This window comes from Carcharodon carcharias, chromosome 4 (assembly GCF_017639515.1).
Source record: "Carcharodon carcharias isolate sCarCar2 chromosome 4, sCarCar2.pri, whole genome shotgun sequence".
Lineage (NCBI taxonomy): Eukaryota > Metazoa > Chordata > Chondrichthyes > Lamniformes > Lamnidae > Carcharodon > Carcharodon carcharias.
Genome location: NC_054470.1, coordinates 69,127,104 through 69,149,759, shown reverse-complemented (window position 1 = coordinate 69,149,759; position 22,656 = coordinate 69,127,104). Strand labels below are relative to the sequence as shown.

At 41.3% G+C, this 22,656-nt stretch overlaps 1 protein-coding gene across 1 annotated transcript in view; it reads left to right on the top strand.

The window, feature by feature from the left end:
* Positions 1 to 2,165: 2,165 nt before the first annotated feature.
* Positions 2,166 to 22,656, top strand: part of leprotl1 (leptin receptor overlapping transcript like 1) — a 41,605-nt gene continuing 21,114 nt past the window's right edge. The window contains exons 1-3 of the mRNA XM_041187019.1: positions 2,166 to 2,268; positions 2,748 to 2,823; positions 13,934 to 14,120. Of these exons, the coding sequence (XP_041042953.1) occupies positions 2,253 to 2,268; positions 2,748 to 2,823; positions 13,934 to 14,120 (279 nt within the window). The 5' untranslated portion in view covers positions 2,166 to 2,252. The remainder of the gene's footprint in view (positions 2,269 to 2,747; positions 2,824 to 13,933; positions 14,121 to 22,656) is intronic.

Here is a 22,656-nt window from a genome sequence, read left to right as displayed (position 1 = left end):
GAAGTGTTGTGTGTTTTCAGCATACAAATAGAGGCTGCCCCATTTCTGCAAATGTTGTTACCAGACAGAAGCATATAATAAGAACTTAAGAACTAGGAGCAGGAGTAGGCAATTCAGCCCCTCGAGCCTCCCCCGCCATTCTATAGGATCATGGCTGATATCATTTTGGCATCAACTCCAATTTCCCGCCCTCTCCTCAACTTTTCAACCCATTACTAATTAAATATCTGTCTAACTCCTCCTTAAATTTATTCATATATATAATATATATATATAAAATATATGTATATATATATAGGTGAGTTAAAGGAGAGAGTTAAGGATGGATTTGTAGAGGGAGGTTTGGCTTGGTGGGTAAAGGTGACCAACAGATTAGCTGAGCGGATGGTTTCAATCTTAGTGTCCTCACCACTTGGAAGGTTGGGGCGGGTTGGGGGGGGGGGGGAGAGGGGGGGAGGTTGGCTGGTGGGGGGGTCGGTGTTCATTTCTCTCTTTGTATAAATAGGACGGTACAAGATGTTTGACAAGTACTATTAACTGATATGGTTTTACATTCAGTGCATAACTGAAGCATTTATGCAGCTGTTTATTGTTTTTATAATTCAGTCAATCTTCCAGCCTATTTAATTCCTTATAATTTTTGTTGCTTATCTTTCTTTCCCTGTGGTCAAACTGACCTCTCTTACTCTTTGGATGGTGTTGGAGTAACATTCAATTAATTAATATTCTGCTGACTGGGTTTTCAGACCAAGTACCTCTGCAACCTCCTGCCAACACCTTCAGGAGAGCCCGGGCTGGGAGGACAGACTCAATTATAGTAAATCACCCTTGCTACAAGTAGAGTGCCCAGTCTGCAATGATGCTAATACAGGAGAAAAGAAAGGACAAGTTGTTTTTTCTCTGATGGAAAATTAAGGTTTGAATTGTGGAGTGCCGCGAAGATCTGTGCTGAGGCCTTAGCTATTTACAATCTATATTAATGACTTAGATGAAGAGACAGAGAATAATGTATCTAAGTTTGCTGATGATACCAAACTAGGTGGAAAGGTAAGTTATGGGGAGGACATAGAGAGGCTGCAAAGAGATATAGACAGGTTAAGTGAGTAGGCAACAAGATGACATGGGGTATAATATAGGGAAGTGTGATGTTATTCAGTTGGGTTGTGAGAATAAAAAAGCAAACATTTTTTAAAAGGAGAGAAACCAGTAAGTGTTGGATGTTTAAAGAGGCTTGGGTGTGCTCATACAAGGAATGCAGAAAGGTAGCATGCAGGTGCAGCAAGCAACTAGGAAGGCAAACGTGTTGTTGGCCATTATTGCAAGGCGATTGGAATACAAGAATAAAGAAGTCTTATCACAGTTGTATAGGGTTTTGGTGAGACCGTATCTGGAGTACTGGTTTCAGTTTTGGTCTCTATATTTAAGAAAGGATATACTTGCATTGGAGGCGATACAACAAAGGTTCACTAAATTGTTACTGGGGGATAAGGGGGTTGTCCTATTGAGAAGCTGAGTAAATAAGACTTATATCTCTGGAGTTTAGGAGAATGACAGGCAATCTCACTGAAACCTACAAAATTCTAAAGGGGCTTGATAGGGTGGATGCTGAGAGTCTGTTTCCGTTGATCAGGGAATCTAAAAAACGGGAGCACAATCTCAGGATAAGAGCCCGATCATTTAAGACTGAGATATGGAGAAATTTCTTAACTCAGACGTTTGTGAATCTTTGGAATTCTCTATCCCAGAAGGTTGCGGATGTTCCGTCCTTGAACGCATTTAAGGCCGGGATAGACAGATTATTCGTCTCTTCAGGGAATCGAGGGATATGGGGAGTCGGCGGGAAATGGAGTTGAAGCACAAGATCAGCCATGATCATATTGAACGGTGGTGGAGGCTGGACAGGACATGTGGTCTACTCCTGCTCCTATTTCTTGTGTTCTTATGTTTGATGTTTGCTTACCTAAGAAAGATCACTAAAGAGTCACTAAGATTGATCATTCACACCCGACTTCTAACCAACTGAACATTAATTCAGCTTATAAAAACAAAAAAACTGCGGATGCTGGAAATCCAAAACAATTAATTAATTCAGCTTCCCCATTTCGGGGCTGTTAGTGAGTGACAGCTCGCTGCGCGCGCAACATTCCAGTGGTAGCGCGGGGGCTGCCGTAATTTCCGGTGGGCGTGGCTACCCCGCTGTGTGAACTTTGCCCCGGAAGTGGATTTATTTGTTTGTTTGTTTGTTTGGGGCCATGGCGGGGATTAAAGGTGAGGATTTGGGAAACAGGCGGCTTTCTTTGCTGCTGGGCTTTGTGATGTTGATTCGGAGCTGCAGCACCCAGCAAAGGGGGTCGGATTAGCGGAACCCGCGCTCCGCCTCTGGGTATGAATCGGGAGGCGGGCCTGGGTCAGAGTCAGGCCGGCGCCTCTCGTCCCTTTTCCCGGTCCCACCCCCTCCTTCCGCCCCTGTCATCACCCCACCCACTGCTCCACTCCCTCCCCTCAGCGCCACCTTTCAAACTGTCTAATGATAGTTGTTTTTTTTTTTGCGGGGACCTCTGGAGAGGAACCTTTTTTTATTGACACTTGAATTGCAGACAACAACCAAAATTCAAGCTGAACAAATTTCAACAGTCACTGTTTAGAGATGAGATATGTATTGTGTATAAATAAATAGTTTAAGATGGATGCGCGCTCAGAGGCTGGCTGATTTAGGTTATTAATTTGTATTGTCACATGTTTTCCAGCTCTAATCAGCCTATCATTTGGTGGAGCCATTGGATTGATGTTTCTGATGCTTGGATGTGCCCTTCCAGAGTACAAGTAAACAATAATTACCTTGTTTTCAGTGCTAATCCGAGAGATCACTTTGCCTACTTCTGTTTTGTACATTAAAACTAAAGGAGGATTATTGGTTCCTGATTCTTGTCAGAGGGAATTAAAGTGATGATTATGGACTAGAATCTAAGTTATGTAGTGAATATAATCCTGGTTTGTGTTGTGAAATTTAGTTAAGCAATAATTGCATTTAACTATTAATTTTTAGATGCTCTAATTATCAGTTGTTAGGAATGTTATCATCTGTGTAATCTATATTCCTGTTTGTCAACTTGACATGCATCCTTGTTTCCATTTGATTCTTTGCATGCGAGAGAATGGAATAGAGAAATATTGAGCAACAGGATAAGATGATGTAGTTCAGCTAGCAGGAGGTTTGTGAGGAGTATACATACTAACAAAGACCACGTGGCCTGTTTCTGTGTTGTAGATTCTAAAAGCTTTTTAAGGTAGTGGAAGCCATGTGAAGTCAAAAGAAAGTAGAACCAAAGGTGGTGGAAGGCGATTGTACATGTAGTTGATTGGCATTGGGATAGAGCAGTGAGTGGGATACATTGGGGATTGGTATGTGGCGCTGTTGCTATCTGCAATGTACATGAATTGGAACAAAAACAGAAAATGCTGGACAAACACAGGTCAAATAGCATCTCTGGAGAGAAAGACAATTAATATTTCAAGTCAGTATGGCTTGGAATTGGAGATAGAAATAGCTTTCCCAGGTTTATAGATAATTCCAAGCTGAGAGGGACTGCCAACAAGAAATGGGCTAATCAAATGCAGAAGGATATGGATAGGTTGGGGAGCTGGGCCGATGAGTGGCAGATGCTAGGCAGGATGGATAAATGCAAAGTCATGAGATTTGGAAAGGATAGTAAATGGTGGCAATATAAACTGAACCACATTTTATAGAGCATGACAAAACAGAGGGATTTTGGGAGTGCTAATAAATGGAATATTGAAACCATTAGTGTAATGTGCAGTAGCAGTAAAGAAAGCTGTTGGGTTGTATAAGAATGAAGTTAAGCATGGGGCCCAACAATAAATCCTTGGGCTAATGTAACTGGTGGGCACACCATTTGTAGCAGTGCTGTGGCTATGATTTGATAGCACCCACAAACAATATTTTGACTGCAATGAGAGTTACCAACAGAGGCAAGATGGAAATGTAGTTCATTCCAGGCTGAGCAGAGGAGTTAACAGGGTCATTTTTTTTTTCAAATCAAAGCATGTTAGATAGCTGGGAATGTGGAGTGAGCAAGGGACTGCAGGACTGAGCTGGCATAAATGGAAAGGGGGAAAAAGCTGAGCAACAAATGGGCAGTGGGGCCTGTGGCACTGAATTTAAATTTTTTTGTCAGCAGGGGTGAGAGAGTGGAGCTTCACAGAGGCCATATTTCATTTTTTTTCCTCTTTAGCAGCTGTTTTGGGTACAAAGACTGACTACAGGTTGTCGTAAGGAGACTGGCAACAGGGAACAGATCTGTTAAAAGGAGGCTAGCACCATGACTCAGCGGGGCCATCACGGGTTCGGGCAGCGGGACGCAGCAAAATTAGTTATAAGGATCTGACTGCAGGGAGCAGGGTTACAATCCTAAGGATTCAGTTATTGCAAAGAGATCTGCATCAAAGCAAAATTGTTTGAAAACATTAAAAAGAGGCAAAAATACAAAAATAATGACATTTCAAAGCATGAAGTAAAAAGGAGAGAAATAGTCCCTTTCAAGCTGGAAGAAGTGGGATGCATTTTTTTTTAAAAATAGATTCAAAACATGATGGATGTTAAAGATTTAAACAAATATATGAAACATTAACAAACATATTTCAAGAGAAAAACAATGGTGAACAGTATGACTGGCAGATAGAATTTTCACATTTTATTAAAATAGGAAGTTTTCATTATTAATATAGACCTATAAAGTGTTACTCAAAAACTGCACCAACAGATTGTAAGATTTGTGGGCAGAAATGCATCTAATATATCGGACTTTTAGTAAATAAAGGAGATCAACAAAACCCTGCCCACAAATTTGAGTTTTCCAATATGACCTGTCATTCTCCACTCTTGCTGTAACTTAGTGCACAGGTGTACACTTAAGAAGTATTTAGATATTCACTTGCGTTGCCATAGCCTCCAGGGCTATGGGCCAAGTGCTGGAAAATGGGATTAGCGTAGTCAGATCTTTGTTGACTGGCGCAGACAAGATGGGCCGAATGGCCTCCTTCTAAACTGTAGATGGGTATGGGTATTAGTGCTATGCCATCTTATTTTCACCATTTTGGGGAAGGCCCTTGAATCTAACTACCTCAGGACCAAACATTACGAGTAAGTACAAAACAAAAACAGAATTACCTGGAAAAACTCAGCAGGTCTGGCAGCATCAGCAGAGAAGAAAAGAGTTGACGTTTCGAGCGCATCCGCAGCTTTTTGTTTTTATTATGAGTAAGTATATCTCCACATAATGCAAACTCTTTCATCCCTTCCAATGGTTTATTGTTAAAAATTCACACAAATTTAAAACTTATCTTTAAAATAAGAGATATAGTTACTAGGGAATGGAATTATGGACATTTTGACAACTGGTCAGGTAGAACTTGGTTGGATGTGAAGTTAAGACTCCTCTGGTCTGGCTCAACATTCCCAACCTCAAAGCTGCACCGATGTGGCAGTTTTTTGTTCTCACACCAGAAAGCCTATGGCCCTTCTGTGTAGGGATTTCAAATTCAGTGGCATGTAATGCAAATGAATTGTTAGCTTTCGCTCAGTGATAAGTGTCGCATCTGAGTCCAAAGGTTTTAATAAAAACAGAAAATGCTGGAAAACACTCAGATCTGGCAGCACCTGTGTAGAGAGAAATGGTTAACATTTCGAGTCCATATGATTCTTCTTCAGGGGTGTAATTTTAAGTTATATTGCAAAGACTTGAGCACATAATCTTGGGTTACAATCTGATTATGGACCATTAATATTTAACAAGAAATCTGAATACCTCGTTTTAACCAACCCTCAATGGCTGGGCGCCCTCGAAGAGGGATAAGTGGTGTTAGGGGTAGCTGTGACCAGGCAGGCAGGCCCTGGTGTTGGGGGTGATGGTGGGGTTACACTGAGGGCAGCTGTCATCATTGCTGCCAGGTGGGGGTGGGCCCTCCATAGGTCATTGAGCCTCCCTAAAGGAGGGTCCCTCTGAAGTCCCTGGGGAGGCTGCCAGGTCTCTTGATGTGGCAGCAACCAGCTCCCCTCCCCCACCCACCATGTTGCCAAAATGCTCATGGAGGTGGGAAATTGTCCTTACTGGTCATCCAAGTGGCTCAACTGGGCTCCCAGTGCTCAGCCAATCTACCAACTTTCCCTCAGCTGGTAAAATGGCATGATGACGGGAAGACATCGGGCACCTTCCCACGTCATTTTGCCAACCTTCCCGCCTCCCAGCCCATCCTCAAAGAGCTGTTACAATTCAGCCTTAAGTATTCATGAAGCACCTCATCCATACCCTTTGCCTTCACAAAGTTTCTTTTAAGGTTCTTTATCAGCTTCATCTTTTCTTTGATATCTCTTTACTATTTATATGTTTATGAAATGCTCTCTTTTATGTTATAAGACCATAAGACATAGGAGCAGAAATTAGGCCATTCGGCCCATCGAGTCTGCTCTGCCATTCAATCATGGCTGATAAGTTTCTCAATTCCATTCTCTTGCCTTCTCCCCGTAACCTTTGATCCCCTTTCCAATCAAGAACCCATCTACCTCAGTCTTAAATACACTCAATGACCTGGCCTCCACAACCTTCTGTGGCAATGAATTCCATAGATTCACCACTCTCTGGCTAAAAAGGTTTCTCCTCATCTCTGTTCTAAAAGGCCTTCCCTTTACTTTGAGGCTGTGCCCTCGGGTCCTAGTCTCTACTACTAATGGAAACATCTTCTCCATGTCCACTTTATCCAGGCCTTTCAATATTCTATAATTTTCAATTGGATCCCCCCTCATCCTTCTAAAGTCCATTGAGTATAGACCCAGGGTCCTCAAACATTCCTCATATGTTAAGCCTTTCATTTCTGGGTTCTTGTGAACCTCCTCTGGACCCTCTCCAAGGCCAGAACATGCTTCCTGAGATACGGGACCCAAAATTGCTCACAATGTTCTAAATGTGGTCTGACCAGAGCCTTATAAAGCCTCAGCAGCACATCCCTGCTTTTATATTCTAGTCCTCTCGAAATAAATGCCAACATTGCATTTGCCTTCGTAACTACCGACTCAACCTGCAAGTTAACCTTAAGAGAATCCTGGACTAGGACTCCCAAGTCCCTTTGCACTTCAGATTTCTGAATTCTCTCCACATTTAGAAAATAGTCTATACCTCTGTTCTTCCTACCAAAGTGCATGACCTCACACTTCCCCACGTTGTGTTCCATCTGCCACTTCTTTGCCCATTCTCCTAACCTGTCCAAATCCTTCTGCAGCCTCCCTGCTTCCTCAATACTCTCCACCTATCTTTATATCATCTGCAAACTTAACCAGGATGCCCTCAGTTCCTTCATCTAGATCATTAATGTATAAAGTGAAAAGTTGTGGTCCCAACACTGACCCCTGCAGAACTCCACTAGTCACTGGCCGCCATCCTGAGAAGGACCCCCTTATCCCCAATCTCTGTCTCCTGCCTGACAGCCAATCTTCTATCCATGCTAGTGCCTTGCCTCTAACACCATGGGCTCTTATCTTACTGAGCAGCCTCCTGTGCGGCACCTTGTCAAAGGCCTTCTGGAAGTCCAAGTAGATAACATTTATTGGCTCTCATTTGTCTAACTACTCGTTACACCCTCAAAGAATTCTAACAGATTTGTCAGGCATGACCTCCCCTTGATGAAACCATGCTGGCTTTGCCCTATTTTACCATGCACTTCCAAGTATTCTGAAATCTCACCCTTAATAATAGACTCTAAAATCTTACCAACGACCGTGGTCAGGCTAATTGACCTGTAATTTCCCGTCTTTTGCCTCACTCCCTTCTTAAACAGGGGGGTTACATTAGCGATTTTCCAGTCCTCTGGGACCCTCCCTGACTTGAGTGATTCCTGAAAGATCACCACTAACGCCTCCACTATCTCTTCAGCTATCTCCTTCAGAACTCTGCAGTGTAATCCATCTGGTCCAGGTGATTTATCCACCTTCAGACCTTTTGGTTTTCCTAGCACCTTCTCCTTGCTAATGGCCACCTACTCACCTCTGCCCCCCGACTCTCTTGAACTTTGGGATGTTTCTCGTGTCTTTCACCGTGAAGACTGACGCAAAGTACTTATTCAGTTCCTCCGCCATTTCTTTGTTCCCCACTACTACTTCTCCAATGTCATTTTCCAGCGGCCCAATGTCCACTTTTGCTCTCTCTTAGCTTTTAAATATCTAAAAAAAAATCTCTTGCAATCTTCTTTTATATTACTGGCTAGTTTACGCTCATATTTAATCTTCTCCCTCCTTATTTCTTTTTTAGTTGTCCTCTGTTGGTCTTTGTAGGCTTCCCAATCCCCTGGTTTCCCACTGCTCTTCGCCACATTGTATGCTTTCTCTTTAGCTTTTATGCTGTCCCTGACTTCCCTTGTCAGCCATAGTTGCCTCGTCCTCCCTTTAGTATGCTTCTTCTTCCTAGGGATGAATATTTGCTGTGTCTCCCAAATTTCTCCCAGTCAATTCTGGCCAGCTTCTCCCTCATGCCTCTGTAGTTGCCTTTATTTAACTCTAATACCATTACATCTGATTCCAGCTTTTTCTTCTCAAATTGCAGGGTAAATTCTATCATATTATGGTCACTTCCTCCTAAGGATTCCTTCACCTTAAGCTCCCTTATCAAATCTGCCTCATTATACATCACTAAATCTAGAATTGCCTGTTCCCTAGTGGGCTCCACCACAAGCTGCTCCAAAATGTCATCTCATAGACATTCCACAAATTCCTTTTCTTGGGATCCACTACCAACCTGATTTTCCCAGTCTACCTACATATAGAAATCCCCCATGATCACTGTAACCTTGCCTTTCTTACACACCTTTTCTGTCTCCTGGTGTATCTTGTGCCCCACATCCTGACTACTGTTCGGAGGCCTGTACATAACTCCCATTATGGTTCTTTTACCTTTGCGGTTCCTCAACTCTACCCACACGGATTCTACATCATCTGACCCTACGTCATTTCTTGCTATCGATTTAATTTCATTTCTTACTAACAAAGCAACCCCACCCCCTCTGCCAACCTGCCTGTCTTTTCAATAGGATGTATATCTTGGATATTTAGCTCCCAGTCCTGATCCCCTTGCAGTCATGTCTCCGTGATGCCCACCACATCATACTACCAATTTCAATCTGCGCCACAAGCTCATTTACCTTATTTCGTATACTGCGTGCATTCAGATACAACACCTTCAGTTCTGTATTTCCAGTCCCCTTTCTCATTGTCGTCCCTTTATCTGATGTGCTTAAAGTTAGATTCCTCGCCCTTTCCAGACACTGTGTTCTATTTCGTGTTCTGGAGACTTTAATAGCCTCTCCTGGGCTCTCCTTTCTTTTCAGTTTTTTCATAATTTTCCATGAAGTTGAATCCACCCCCCTACACGCTAACCTGCTGTTTTGTTTCCCGTTAGTAATACTTCTTGGAGTTTTACCCTTCTCTTCCCCCCACTTTCTAGTTTTAAAGTCCTGTTGACCACCCTATTTACCCTTAGTTATCCCACTAATCTTTTCTCTTACATTCCCATTGTCCCTCTGATTTCCATTTTTAGTTCTTCTGTGTTCAGCTTGATTCTCTACTGTATTATTAATCTGACAATTACTGTATCATATGCCTCTTTTTTTGTTTCATTTTAATTTCACTTTCTTTAGTCATCCACAAAACTGTAACTTTGGATGCCCTTTCTTTCTCCCTCAGAACAATGTATTTAGTTTCTTCCTGATCTACCACCTCTTAAATGGCTTCTGATTATTCAATTACTGTTTTAGCTGACAACCTTTGTTTCCTGTCCTGGACCAGCTCCTTTTTCAGCTCACTGAAATTGGTCCTTTGTCAGTTGAATATTTTTATTGTTGATTTTTCCTTCTCCTTTTTCATAATACTCTAAACTGGTTGATAATAAAGTATAATATAATATATAATATGTTTGTTTTCACTCCTGCTTTCTGGGGTTGAAGTTGACAACCTGTTTGCTGATGTAATGAAAACTATAGGACCACAACTGGACAAGCATTATACAGAATTATATAAATCGCAGCAGAAAAGCCATTTGGCAAATCTTGTCTGTTGTGGTGCTTCTCCAACTGGATCTTTGTACAATAATCTTATGTCCCTGCCTTTTCCTCCTTCTGTTTATATTATTTTCTAATATTTATCAAATACATTTTTAAATAATGGTATTGTCTCTGCTTTAGCAGTTGCTTGTGGTAAATAGAAAAAGGAGAAGACCATTCATCTCATCAAACTGATCTGGTATTTTATTAGATCATGGCTGATCTGTACCTCAACGCTTTTTACCTGCCTTTGTTTCACACTTTTACCTAACAAAAATATTTTAGTTTTGAAAAATTATCCCAGTATCCATAGCCCTTTAAAGGACAGAGTTCCAGATTTTCACTAGTGTTTGTGGAAAAGCACCTTCCTGGTTTCACTTCTACACGGCCTACTTTTAATTTTAATATTACACCATTGCCTTGGATTTCTCCAATATAGGGTCGACATGGAGAAACAATTTCCTACCAAATCCCTTTTTAAAATGCCTTGTTTAGGTAAACTGTCTAAACTTCAGGGAGTACAAATTAAGTTTTATGCAACCTGTACTCATAATTTAGCCTTTTCAGATGTGAAATAATTCTAGACAATGTGCTGTACTCCCTCCAAGCGTATAATATCTTTTCTGAGGTTTGATACCAAAAACTGACTTCGGTGCTCCAGTTGGGATCAGAATAAGGTTCTATATAACTGAAGCACCACTTCATTTTTGTATTCCTATCCATTTGAGATAAAAGATCAAGGGCAGGATTTTCCTTGTGGGCTTCAAGACCCCGCCATCAGGCTCAAATGGGAGACAAAATCCTGCCCAGTGTAGATAACAGATACTCACCTGTGATTTTCGCAAATTGGCCATAGGACAGGCTGGACCTTCATTTTGGAAGCAGCAGCAGGATGCCATGGAGGTATGCTGCCTCCAACCTTTTGAAGTTTACAAAGGCTTTTCTAGATAAGTCATCACAATGGAGTGTGAATCCTTCCGTAGGGTGACCTGGGGCTACTGCTGAACCAGGCAGGCAGTGAGGACCTCTAAGCCTGCCTGGAGCCCTAGTATCCTGATCTATCTCTGAGGCTGCCTCCAGGCAACTGCACAGTCCCCAGCTGTGTATGGGAACCTGGAGGCCTGGAAAATCCTAGTTGGCCTCTGACACCAGGTGCTAATAAGCCCTTAAGCAGGTCAGTTAGCTACCTGCTGCTTGCAGGTGGATAGCCCTATCTCCCTCCCCATATCCCACCATTCTGCCTTTGGGAAAAGGGCCAGAGGGCAGAATGGAGTCAGTGAACCCTCATGTTGGCCAGTGGTGCTATTTTTAGCACCCTCCCGCCTCCATGCGTTCCTCTGTTGGGGCCTAAAAAGTTAAACCCAATATTCTATTAGCCTTTTCGATTGTGCTTTTTATACCTGTGTGCTAGCTTTCAGTGATTTTTGTACAAAGACACTTAAATCCCTCTGATTGTCCACAAATCCAAGTCTTTCATTATTAAGAAAGTATTCTGATTTCTCTTCCTTGAATCCAAAGTGAATGGCCCCTCATTTTCTCATATTGAGCTACATCTGCCTTTACTCTGCCCATGTGGTAATTTATCTATGTTTCTTTGTAATAACCTGCACCCATCTGGAGAACTTACTATTCTTTTTAACCTAGCCTGACCTTCAAACGTGGACATACAACTCTTTATTGCTCATCTGAGTTATTACCATATGTGATGAAAAGCTGAGGCTTGAGTAATGATTGATGGGATGTGACAAGTGATGTTCTGCAGCAATCAGAGAACGTTCCCTTTTTCTCTGTCTCCCACTTCTCAACCAAATGCCAACCCATATGATTAGGCAAAAAGAAAGGCATTAACCATTATTTAACACCACTCTTTGCAATGGGCATGGTGCTGAAGAATCCACCAATGGATCATTCACATTTCCTAAAACAGTTCCGATTTCCAGCTTTCTTTGTAAAATACTTATCAAACATCTGTCCATTTCCTCACTTTTAAATGCAAAATGCCCCTCTTGTTTATGTGGTCCCATTCTTTCACACTAATTCCCTAATGTTCTCCTACCTGTAAATCACATAGTCTTCCTGCTTTGTTAATCAAAACCAGGTTTGGCTAGGTAACATTATGTTTAACGATCCTGGGTCCATTCTAAGAAGATTTATTTTTGTATCGTCTCAGTTTACTTTTTGAAAAATGAATGTTCCTAACTATTGCAGCTCTGTTATTACAACAAACCTCCCTAAATTGCCTGGAAATATTATCCTCATTCTTTCTCATTTGTTGATGCATAATTTAGTAACAAATATTTTATGATTAACTTGCATGATTTCTTATATACCTACCTTGAGTTTTGTGCACAAATCTAGAATCTGTACTATGGTGATGGGTGCACCTGACATGCAGGGAGTAAAAAGCCATCTAAATTTACAAATAGATTTGAACACCTGAACTGAAAGGTGTGGGTGCGGATACCAAGGATGTTTCTAGTGGGAGAAAAGTACTAAGAAGTATAGATTAAGTGGATCCCAGAGAGGCGTTTAATTTTAACCAAAATTCTGGGGCAAGGGAGATGTATTCAAATTAGATGCAGAGGGCACTGTATGTGGAGAAAGTGGAAATAGTGACTGTTATAAATATAAGTGGGCAATGGATAAGCTTGTGATGGGGCTATTGAAGGATGTCAGAAATAAAATGCTATAACACGTCTGTGACATTTGAGACTAGTCTAATCAATAGAAATGGCCATTCCAGTCTTATGTTCCTAAGGATCTTGAATGTTTAGTCATGTATTAAAGGTAACTGTGGACTACTGGAGTTTGATTGACTACATTAGGGATTTGCTGAGGAATTTCCCTGAAATTGTCTATAGTTTTTATTCCCTTGAGCTTTTTGCTTTTTCTAGGACTTGGTATTACTAGTGGTTGCAAGGATGGTGTACTGTTTAACAGTTGGAGTGAGCATTGGCCTAATGGCATTTTCTCTTCTATCTTTTCATATGTTTAAACCCAGGAAGCCTTTACCAACATCAATAAAAGCTTTTCTACCTATGCCTGGAATCATATCCTTAATGAGGCCTCCCCTTCCATTTTTATTAATTTCTAGCAAGGGAAATTTTAATTTCCCATCTTGTCCTGGTTAAAAGCCAAGTGGTTGTCAAGGCTACCACATTTAATTTACTATCCAATTTAATTAATGCTTTAAATTTTCCTGCCTGCATTCCTCATGCTATGCATCCTTGCATAGAAAAAATGCAATCCGATTCTTTTATGTTTCATAGCATTCTTTTTATTTCTATTTCCATTCTTTCATTCACTATTCTTGTTAACCTCTCTATCTGCCCAAGGGTATATTTCCCCTTTGGAATTACAATTTTGGAATACTTTACCCCTTCACTATACCTACATTTAACTCTTTTACCTTTGATTTGCCCCTCCCTCCACCTTGCTAATTTAAGCCTATACATCTCCTAAAAATATTTTTGTGTAGCTGAGGTGAGCACAATTAAATGCTTACTTTATGGGATTTTATGTTATGGCTGAGGATAATTCAATATTTCTATCAAATATAGGAACTTTGGTTTATTGTTGATTTCCATTGAAGTGATATTTCAACATATCCCTGCACTGATTTGAATTGCAGTGATACAAATTAAAATTAGATCAGTAATGCTTGGGACAGTGTAATCATTATGAACTAAATGGTAGCATCATGTTAGAAAATGCCATCATTTGATTAGTTTACAAAGGGAGTTTCAATGACTTAAAATGTGATACTTTTTGATTTCACCAAATGCTATGTCTTAAGCTTCACCTGTGTTTCTCTCTTTCCTTTTTCTCGCAGCAAATATTGGCCATTGTTTGTTCTTTTCTTTTACATTCTCTCTCCAATCCCATACTACATAGCAAGGAGAGTAGTTGATGATACTGATGCAGCAAGCAGTGCATGTAAAGAACTTGCCATATTTCTCACTACAGGCATAGTCGTCTCAGCTTTTGGGCTGCCTATAATTTTTGCAAGAGCACAGTTGGTGAGTATCATTGCCATGTTACTGTACAAAATGGGCTTTGAACATTTTTACAAATGCAGGGGAGAAGTAATGGCTAATATTTTTCTCTCATAGTCAGTAGTTGCTATGCTTTAAAATGCTGACCAGTATATTGGCCTGGACTTTTGTAGTCAGTGACAAAGTGATGACGTTTGTTGCTGACTGCATTGAGAAATATGAATTTACCTGGTTCATGAGCTGCAGTGAGAACTTCAACTTCTTGCTACAGTATGGCCCACTGATGAAATGATCTGTGAAATCCAGCAGAAAGACACATTCCCAACAATGCCATGCCTCCTAATAATGTTGCAAACTGAAGACATACCTCTTGAGGTCAGTCTTCAGCTCAGAGGCAGGTGACTGTTTTATTATGCTCTTGAACACTTTTAAAAAAAACTTTTATAAATCTTTAAGCACTCTTAATGTGTTTAGAAGCTTTTAAAAACTGTTATAAACTTCTAAATTCTTTAATAAACTTTGAACAGCCCCGACTACCCATGGGGAATATCTTGGATAAATTGCTTTGGTTTAAACAGGAGCTGAGAGTCCTTCATTGGAACCCTTAAAACTATCTGAGAAAAGAGCAAGCGGCAACCCCGTAAAATAAATCCCACACTAGTAGCACACAAATCTCCCTCCCTCTATCTGTCCTAATTTGGAACTGCATTGAAACTGTCCAGAGAAGCTTCTTCCCACCCCGTCCCGCCACCATTCTTCAAACATGTGTAGAGAAAGGATGTGCAAAAAGTATGATTTTATAATCTTTACTTCACCACCAACACAAAATGCATTCAGAAAACAAGTACTAAATTTGTAATCCTTCAATTTTGGAATTTGCTTGAGGTTTCATTGTGCAAGATGGATGTTGCCTTCAATAAAAGTGAATCAAGTAATCATTCAGACTGATATAAATAATGCAACCTCTTCAGTGCATCCTCTTTATACAATATACATCGCTCTTTGTAGCCTTCATAGTGATTTAGTTATTTGTTAAATTGAGCAAGGAGTTTCCATAGTTATATACCCTGTGCAACACTAACTAATAATCTATTTTTTCTAACTAAAAATGTAGAATGGTTTCTGAGAAATGAAGTCTCATGCCTTAGGTTGACCACCATTTCCACTTTAGTTATGATTGCTTTAACACCAGAATACCAAATACCGTTGAGGTTTAAATAGACATGCACACTATTCTTTCAGAAGTATTCCATTTTTATCTGTCTCTACTTAGATACGACTAATGCTGAAAATTCATGCTTTATTTCCCTGTACTTTTAAAGTTCATGTTTAACTTTGTAATCATGATCAGAATTTACCCTTAAAACCAACATGATTGGATAGGTATAAAAATTAAACTTGTTTCAGTACAGTGGAGAGAAAAGGTAGTGGAAAAACACAAGGGCTTTGTTTATTTTTGTTTGTGTGCTTTACTAAGTCCACATTAAACAGCTATTTTAGGGCCACCACTTGATTTCAATGTTAAACTTGCTGCTCTCAAGGAGGGAGACACCACTGAATGACTGACTGTCTTCCCATTCTCCACTTAAATTCAAGCTTAAATAACTTTAACACCAAATTAAAATTTTAATATCAACCTTGTTTCAATGTTTTATTAAAATGCAGTATTTTTTTAAAGATTCAAAAAAATCCAAAGTACCAGTCCAGTCGATACATGTACTGCAACTATCAAAGAAAATGTAACTGATTATTTACCTACAAGAAAATGCGCATTCATTCTCACAACATGTCCACATTTAAAAATGAACAGGTAACTTAATCACTTCAGAACTGCTAAGGATTCCTTTCTTTCGTCTTATAAATATCCAACCAACTTGATATTATTCTCTTATTTTAAAGGCAGTTCAAATCCCTAGCTGAATATGCTGATTATGATTTAAATGGCAGTGTCTCTCTATAAACTTGATTTAGTTGGCTAAAGGTTTAACAGTCTCACAGCAGTTACATTGCGATGAGAGCTCGGTATAGGATTTTTTTCTGACTTCTGTGTGAGCACTGGTTTTGTAATATTGACTGGGGAAATTAATGACAGCCCCTGTTTCTGGTGATAAATGTCAGAAATTACAATGTTTCTAGGCTAAGCCAGGACTTAGAGATGGAGAAACTGGGACTGAGAAGCAGACAGACTCAGAAAACCTAAACATTGAGATGGAGGGAGAAGGGAGAGACTAAGAGGAAGGGAAACAAAGGGAGACACAGAAACTGAGAGACAGGAAAGACACTGAGACAGATACAGAGTGGGAGAGAAACTGGGACAGAGACCATGGACTCTTCTCAAGGACAATTAGGGATGGGCAATAAATGCTGGCCTAGCCAGAGATGCCCAGAACCCGTAAATGAATAAAATAAAATGGAGAAGGAGGCAGAAAGAAACTGAGAGACAGACACCAGACCCAGAGAGAGAAACACAAGGGAGTGGATTGAGATACAAATAGAGACAGACACACACAGATGTAGAGAGAGAGACTTAAAGACTGTAAGAAACTCTAGGCACACCATGAGTTAGAATTTGTTGCGTTGCAAAAGCTCCTTTCGATATTTTTTTTAAAACTGCGTAAACTTCAAGAAAAATACCCTAAGAATTGGAAGGCCTGCACGACAAATGACCTCACTGTTTGGAAATACTTTGCATGTGTGGATGTATTTGTGGAGAAGGGCTTTAGGTTAAGAGGCTTGTTAATTTATACTGCGGAATCCCCTGAACAAGCTATGCGCCTGTTAATATCAGCTCTTTTTTAAAAAACTAGTGAAAATCAGCTAACCTGTGGAGGACAATCGGCTTAAATTGTTGAATTTTAGGTCCCTTCCACTTTACAGAATGGCTCGGTGGACCATCATCATACACTCCTCCAGACCCCATCGATCCATCCATTCTGCTGTTGGGACTGCAAAATCTAGGCCATAGTAGATGTACACCTTTTTGTAGCTGCATTTTTCATAAAATCAGCATCATCCATATTACTATCAGAGGAATTTTTAATTTCCTATCTTATCCTGGCTAAAGTTAAACTTTGTCAAAGCTGCCATGTCATGTTCCTCCATTCAATTTAGTGCTTTACTTTTCCTGACTTCATTCTAATGCTTTGCTTGCAAGAACTGCAATCCTGACTCTTTTATATTTTGCAGCATTCTTTTTATTTCTATTATTTCCTTCACAATTCTTTCTCAACCACTTGGATTTGCTTCAAGGTATATTTTGTCCTTGAGATTGCTATTTTATAGTCCGTTGTCCCTTCATTATACTCAGATTTAGCTCTCTTACCACCCTTTTCACAAGGGTAAAATCCTTTTTGATATTTATGTTTCCACACATGCTTGCCAGAGTTGTGAATCCAACTACAGGTTCCACTTTTGCACTGGTGTTTCAAATCACCTGCAGTACTGCTCACAGGTCGTCTGGGCCCTGACTGAGGTTGGAGCAGGTGGTATTTCTTGGGCTGAGACCAGAAGCAGGATTTATCTAGGGTGGTGAGAGCAACAGTGTCACTTCCATATGAAATAAAGCAGCTTTACATTGCTATTTAGTATAGATCAGATAATCTATTATGGCATTGCTGGTAGACAGTGTGGTTCTGGAGCATGATTATAATGACTTTAATTTAGGATCGGACACAATAGCAGAAAATAAAAACAGAAAATTCTGAAAAATATCAGGTCTGGCAGCATCTGTCTGCCAGAGAGAAACAGAGTTGACATTTCGAGTCTAATATGACTCTCCCTCAGATATCCAGCATCTGCAGTATTTTGCTTTTATAATAGCAGAAAATGAGTGCTTTCCTTTTTTGCTATACTTGCCCAAAAATTGTCACTTGTTGGCATTTTATGTAAGTGTGACATCTGGAGTGTGATACTCATTGTTTAAACTTTGTGAACAGAAGTTACAGTCCTTTGAATGTATTTTATTTGTATTTTTTTCTTATTCATTCATGGGATATGGATATCGCTGGTTAGACCAGCATTTGTTGCCCATCACTAAATGACCTTGAGAAGATGATGGTGAGCTGCCTTCATGAACCTCTGCAGTCTGCGTGCTGTAGGAACACCAACTGTGTGTTAGGAAGGGAGTTCCAGGATTTTGACCCAGTGACAGTGAAGGAATGGTGCTATAGTTCCAAGTAAGGATGGTGTATGACTTGGAAGGGAACTTAAAGGTGGTGTTGTTCCCATGCATCTGCCCTTGTCCTTCTAGGTGGTAGAGGTTGTGGGTTTGGAAGGTGCTGCTGAAGGAGCCTTGGTTAGTTCCTTGCAGTGCATCTTGTAGATCGTACACACTGCCTCCGCTGTTCGTCAGTGTTGGAGGGAGCGAATGTTGAAGGTGATGCATGGGGTGCAAATCATGTAGGCTGCTTTGTTCTGGATGGTGTTCGGATTCTGGCATGTTGTTGGAGTTGCACTCATCCAGGCAATCTGAGAGGATCCCATCACACTCCTGACTTGTGCCTCATAGATGGTAGACAGGCTTTGGGGAGTCAGGAGGTGAGTTACTTGCTGCAGAAACCCCAGCCTCTGACCTGTTTTTGTAGCCACAGTATGTATATGGCTGGTGCAGTTCAGTTTCTGGTCAATGCTGCCCAGGATGTTGATATTGGGGGTTAATGAGGGTAATACCATTTAATGTCATAGGCAGGTGGTTAGATTCTCTCTTGTTGGAAATGGTCATTACCTGGCACTTGTGTGGCACGATTGTTACTTACCACTTATCAGCCCAAACTTGAATGTGATCCAGGTCTGGCTGCATACTGGAACTGACTGCTTCAGTATCTGATGATTTGCGAATGGTGCTGAACATTGTACAATCATCCCCACTTCTGACCTTATGATGGAGGGAAGGTCATTGATGAAGCAGCTGAAGTTGGCTGGACCTAGGGCACTATCCTGAGAAACTCCTGCAGTGATGTCCTGGGACTAAGATGATTGACCTCCATTGACCACGACCATCTTCCTTTGTGCTAGATATGGCTCCAACCAGTGAAGAGTTTTCCCCCTGATTTCTATTGACCTCCGCTTTGCTGGGGCTCCTTGATGCCACACTCAGTCAAATGCGGCTTTGGTGTCAAGGGCAGTCACTCGCACTTCACCTCTGAAGTTCAGCTGTTTTGTCATGTTTGGACCAAGGCTGTAATGAGTTCAGGAGCTGAGTGGCCCTGACAGAACCCAAAATAAGTGTCAGTGAGCAGGCTATTGCTGTGTAGGTGCTGCTTGATAGCACTTGACGATACCTTGCATCACTTTGCTGATGATCGAGAGTAGGCTGGTGGGGCAGTAGTTGCCTGGGTTAAATTTGTCCTGCTTTGGTGGACAGAACATACCTTGGTAATTTTCCACATTGCTGAGTCGATGCCACTGTTGGAGCAGTGCTGGAACAGCTTGGCTAAAGGGTGCAGCTAGTTCTGGAGGACAAGTCTTCAGTACCATTGCCGGAATGTTGGCAGGGCCCATAGTCTTTGCAGTATCCAGTGCCTTCGGCCATTTCTTGATATCGTGGAGTGAATTGAATTGGCTGAAGATTGGCATCTGATATAGGAGGAGGCTGAGATGGATCATCCACCTGGCACTTCTGGCTGAAGATGGTTGCAAGTGCCTCAGCCTTGTCTTTTGCACTGATGTGCTGGGCTACCCCCTCGTTAAAAATGGGGATATTTGTGGAGCCTCCTCCTGTTGGTTACTTAATTGTCCACCACCAATCACGACTGGATGTGGCATGACTGCAGAGCTTGGATCTGATCCGTTGGTTATGGCATCGCTTAACTCAGTCTATTGCATGCTGTTTCGGCTATTTGGCATACAAGTAATCGTGTGTTGTAGCTTCACGGGTTTGACACCCCATTTTTACATATACTTGCTGCTGTACCAGGTATGCTGTCCTGCACTCTTCAATGAACCAGGGTTGATCCCCTGGCTTAATAAAAACAAAAATCCATATGCCCTGGCTTGATGGTAATGGTAGAGCTGGGGGAGTGCAATATGTTGTGCTGTGATGTTGCAAATTGTGGTTGAGTACAATGCTGCTGCTGATGAAGGCCCACAATGCCTCATGGATACTGGGTTTTGAGCTGCTAGATCTGTTTGAAGTCTATCCCATTCAGCACAATGGTCGTGTCACACAACACGGTGGCAGGACTTGCCTCCACAAGGACTGTGCAATACTGTCCAGGATGCATCTGCGACAAGTAGATGGCTGAGGACGAGGTCAAGTAAGTTTTTCGCATTTGTTGGTTTCCTCACCACCTGCTGCAGAACCAGTTTAGCAGCTATGTCCTGTAGGGCTCAGTTAGAAGTAGTGCTACCAAGCCACTCTTAGTGATGGACATTGAATTCCCCATCCAGAGTACATTTTGTGCTCTTGCCACCCTCAGTGCTTCCCCCAAGTGGTGCTCAACATGGAGGACTACTGATTCAACAGCCGAGAGGGGGAGTGCTATGTGGTAATCAGCAGGAGGTTTCCTTACCCATGTTTGACCTGATGCCACAAGACTTCATGGAGCCTGGAGCCGATGTTGAGGACTCCAAAGGCCACCTCCCCACTCTGACTGTATACCACCTTGCCACCACCTTTGGTGGGTCTGTCTTGCTGGTGGGACAGGACGTACCCAGGGATAGTGCTGGTGGTGTCTGGGACATTGGCTGTAAAGTATGATTCGATGAGTATGACTATGTCAGGTTGTTGCTTGACTATCCTGTGGGACAGCTCCCTGATGTTAGTAAGAAGCGTCGACAGAGCTGAGTTTACCATTGTCGCTTCTGGTGCCTAGGTCGATGGCAAGTAGTCGGTCTGGTTTCATTCCTTTTCAACTTTGTAGCAGTTTGATACAACTGAGTGGCTTGCCAGGCCATTTCAGAGGTGTTTAAGAGTCAACCACTTGCTGTGGACTTGAGTCACACATAGGACAGACCAGGTAAGGACAGATTTCTGTCCCTAAAGGATAATCGGCAATGGTGACAGTGGTTTCATGGTCACCATTGCTAAGACTAGCTTTTTTTGATTCCAGATTTTTTAAAATTGAATTTAAATTCCATCAGCTACCATGATATGATTTGAACCGTATACCCAGAGTATTTAGCCTGGGCCTCTGGATTGTTAGCCAGTGATATTAACACAATGCCACCACCGCCCACTGATCAGTTAAGAAGTTAAGATTTGTTAAAAAGTTATAGAAATGAAATCTTCACAATTAGCTTCATTGTAGTCATTGGTCCTACTGTTTCTATTTCCTCTCACATTCAAAATGTTCTGAAAGATTTTAAATCCACTTTTGAAATGCAATTAATTTGCGGGCAGCAAGATCCCCCAAATTAGAGCTAAATGGCCAGGTAATCTGTTTTTGGTTATTTATTAATGCATGTTGAGCAGGACCTGGGAGAATTCCCTGCTCTTCTGCAAATAATGCCATGGAATTTTTTGCATTCGCTTGAGAAAGTTGGCCCCAGTTTGATGTCTCATCTGAAAGATGGCACTTCTGACAAGGCAGCACTCCAACAGTATTGCACTGAAGTGTCAGCCAAGATTATTTTCTTAAGTGGAGTTTGAGCCTATGGTCTGCCTCAGAGTTGAGATTGCTGTCATTGAGCCATTTAATTTTGATGCTGTCTGTTTTCATAGCTAAAGAGGATGTGAGTGGGACCAGAGTTTACAAACATCAGGTCCTGGCATACCCTCTGGGTAGTCAGTTTTGTCAGGCAAACAAAACGTTCTGAAGCCTGTGAGGAGATGTAATCATAGAATAATACAGCAGAGAGGGATGCCATTGAGTCCGCTCGTTTGAAGAACAATCCACTTAGTTCCCCCACCCTGGCTCTTTCCCCATATCCCTGCAATTTTTTTCTTTGAAATATTTATCTAATTGCCTTTCAAAAGCTTTATTAAATGTATTTCTGTACCTTGTCATTTCAAATCCTAACCACTGATTGTGTAAAGAAGTTTCCTCTCGTGTCATCATGGGCTCTTTTGTCAATTGCCTTAAATCTGTGTTCTCTGGTTATCCAGCCTTTATCCATTAGAAGCAATATCTCCATGTTTACTCTATCGAAACCGTTCATAATTTTAAACATGTCTATCAAATCTCCCCTTAGCCTTCTCTTCTCTAAGAGCAACCTCAACTTCTCCAGCCTAGCCACACAACTGAAATTGCCCTTCACTTGAATTAGCCTAGTAAATCTCTTCTGCACCCTCTCCAAAACCATCATGTCCTTCTTAAGGTGTGGTGCCTATAGTTGGACACACTACTTCATCCAGCTGGAGCAGAACTAGTATTTTATATAGATTTAGAATAATTCCTTGCCTTTGGTACTCTATACCTCTATTTATAAAGTCTAGAGGCCCATATGCTTTATTGACTGCTTTGCTAATTTATCTTGCCACCTTTGAAGATTTGACCACAAAGATTTGACCCCTCCGGTGTCTTTGTCCTTGTGGCCCTTTAAAAATTGTGGCATTTAAAATGTATTATCTCTCTTCATTCTTCCTACCAAAGGTATCAACTCAATCTTTGCTGCTTTGACT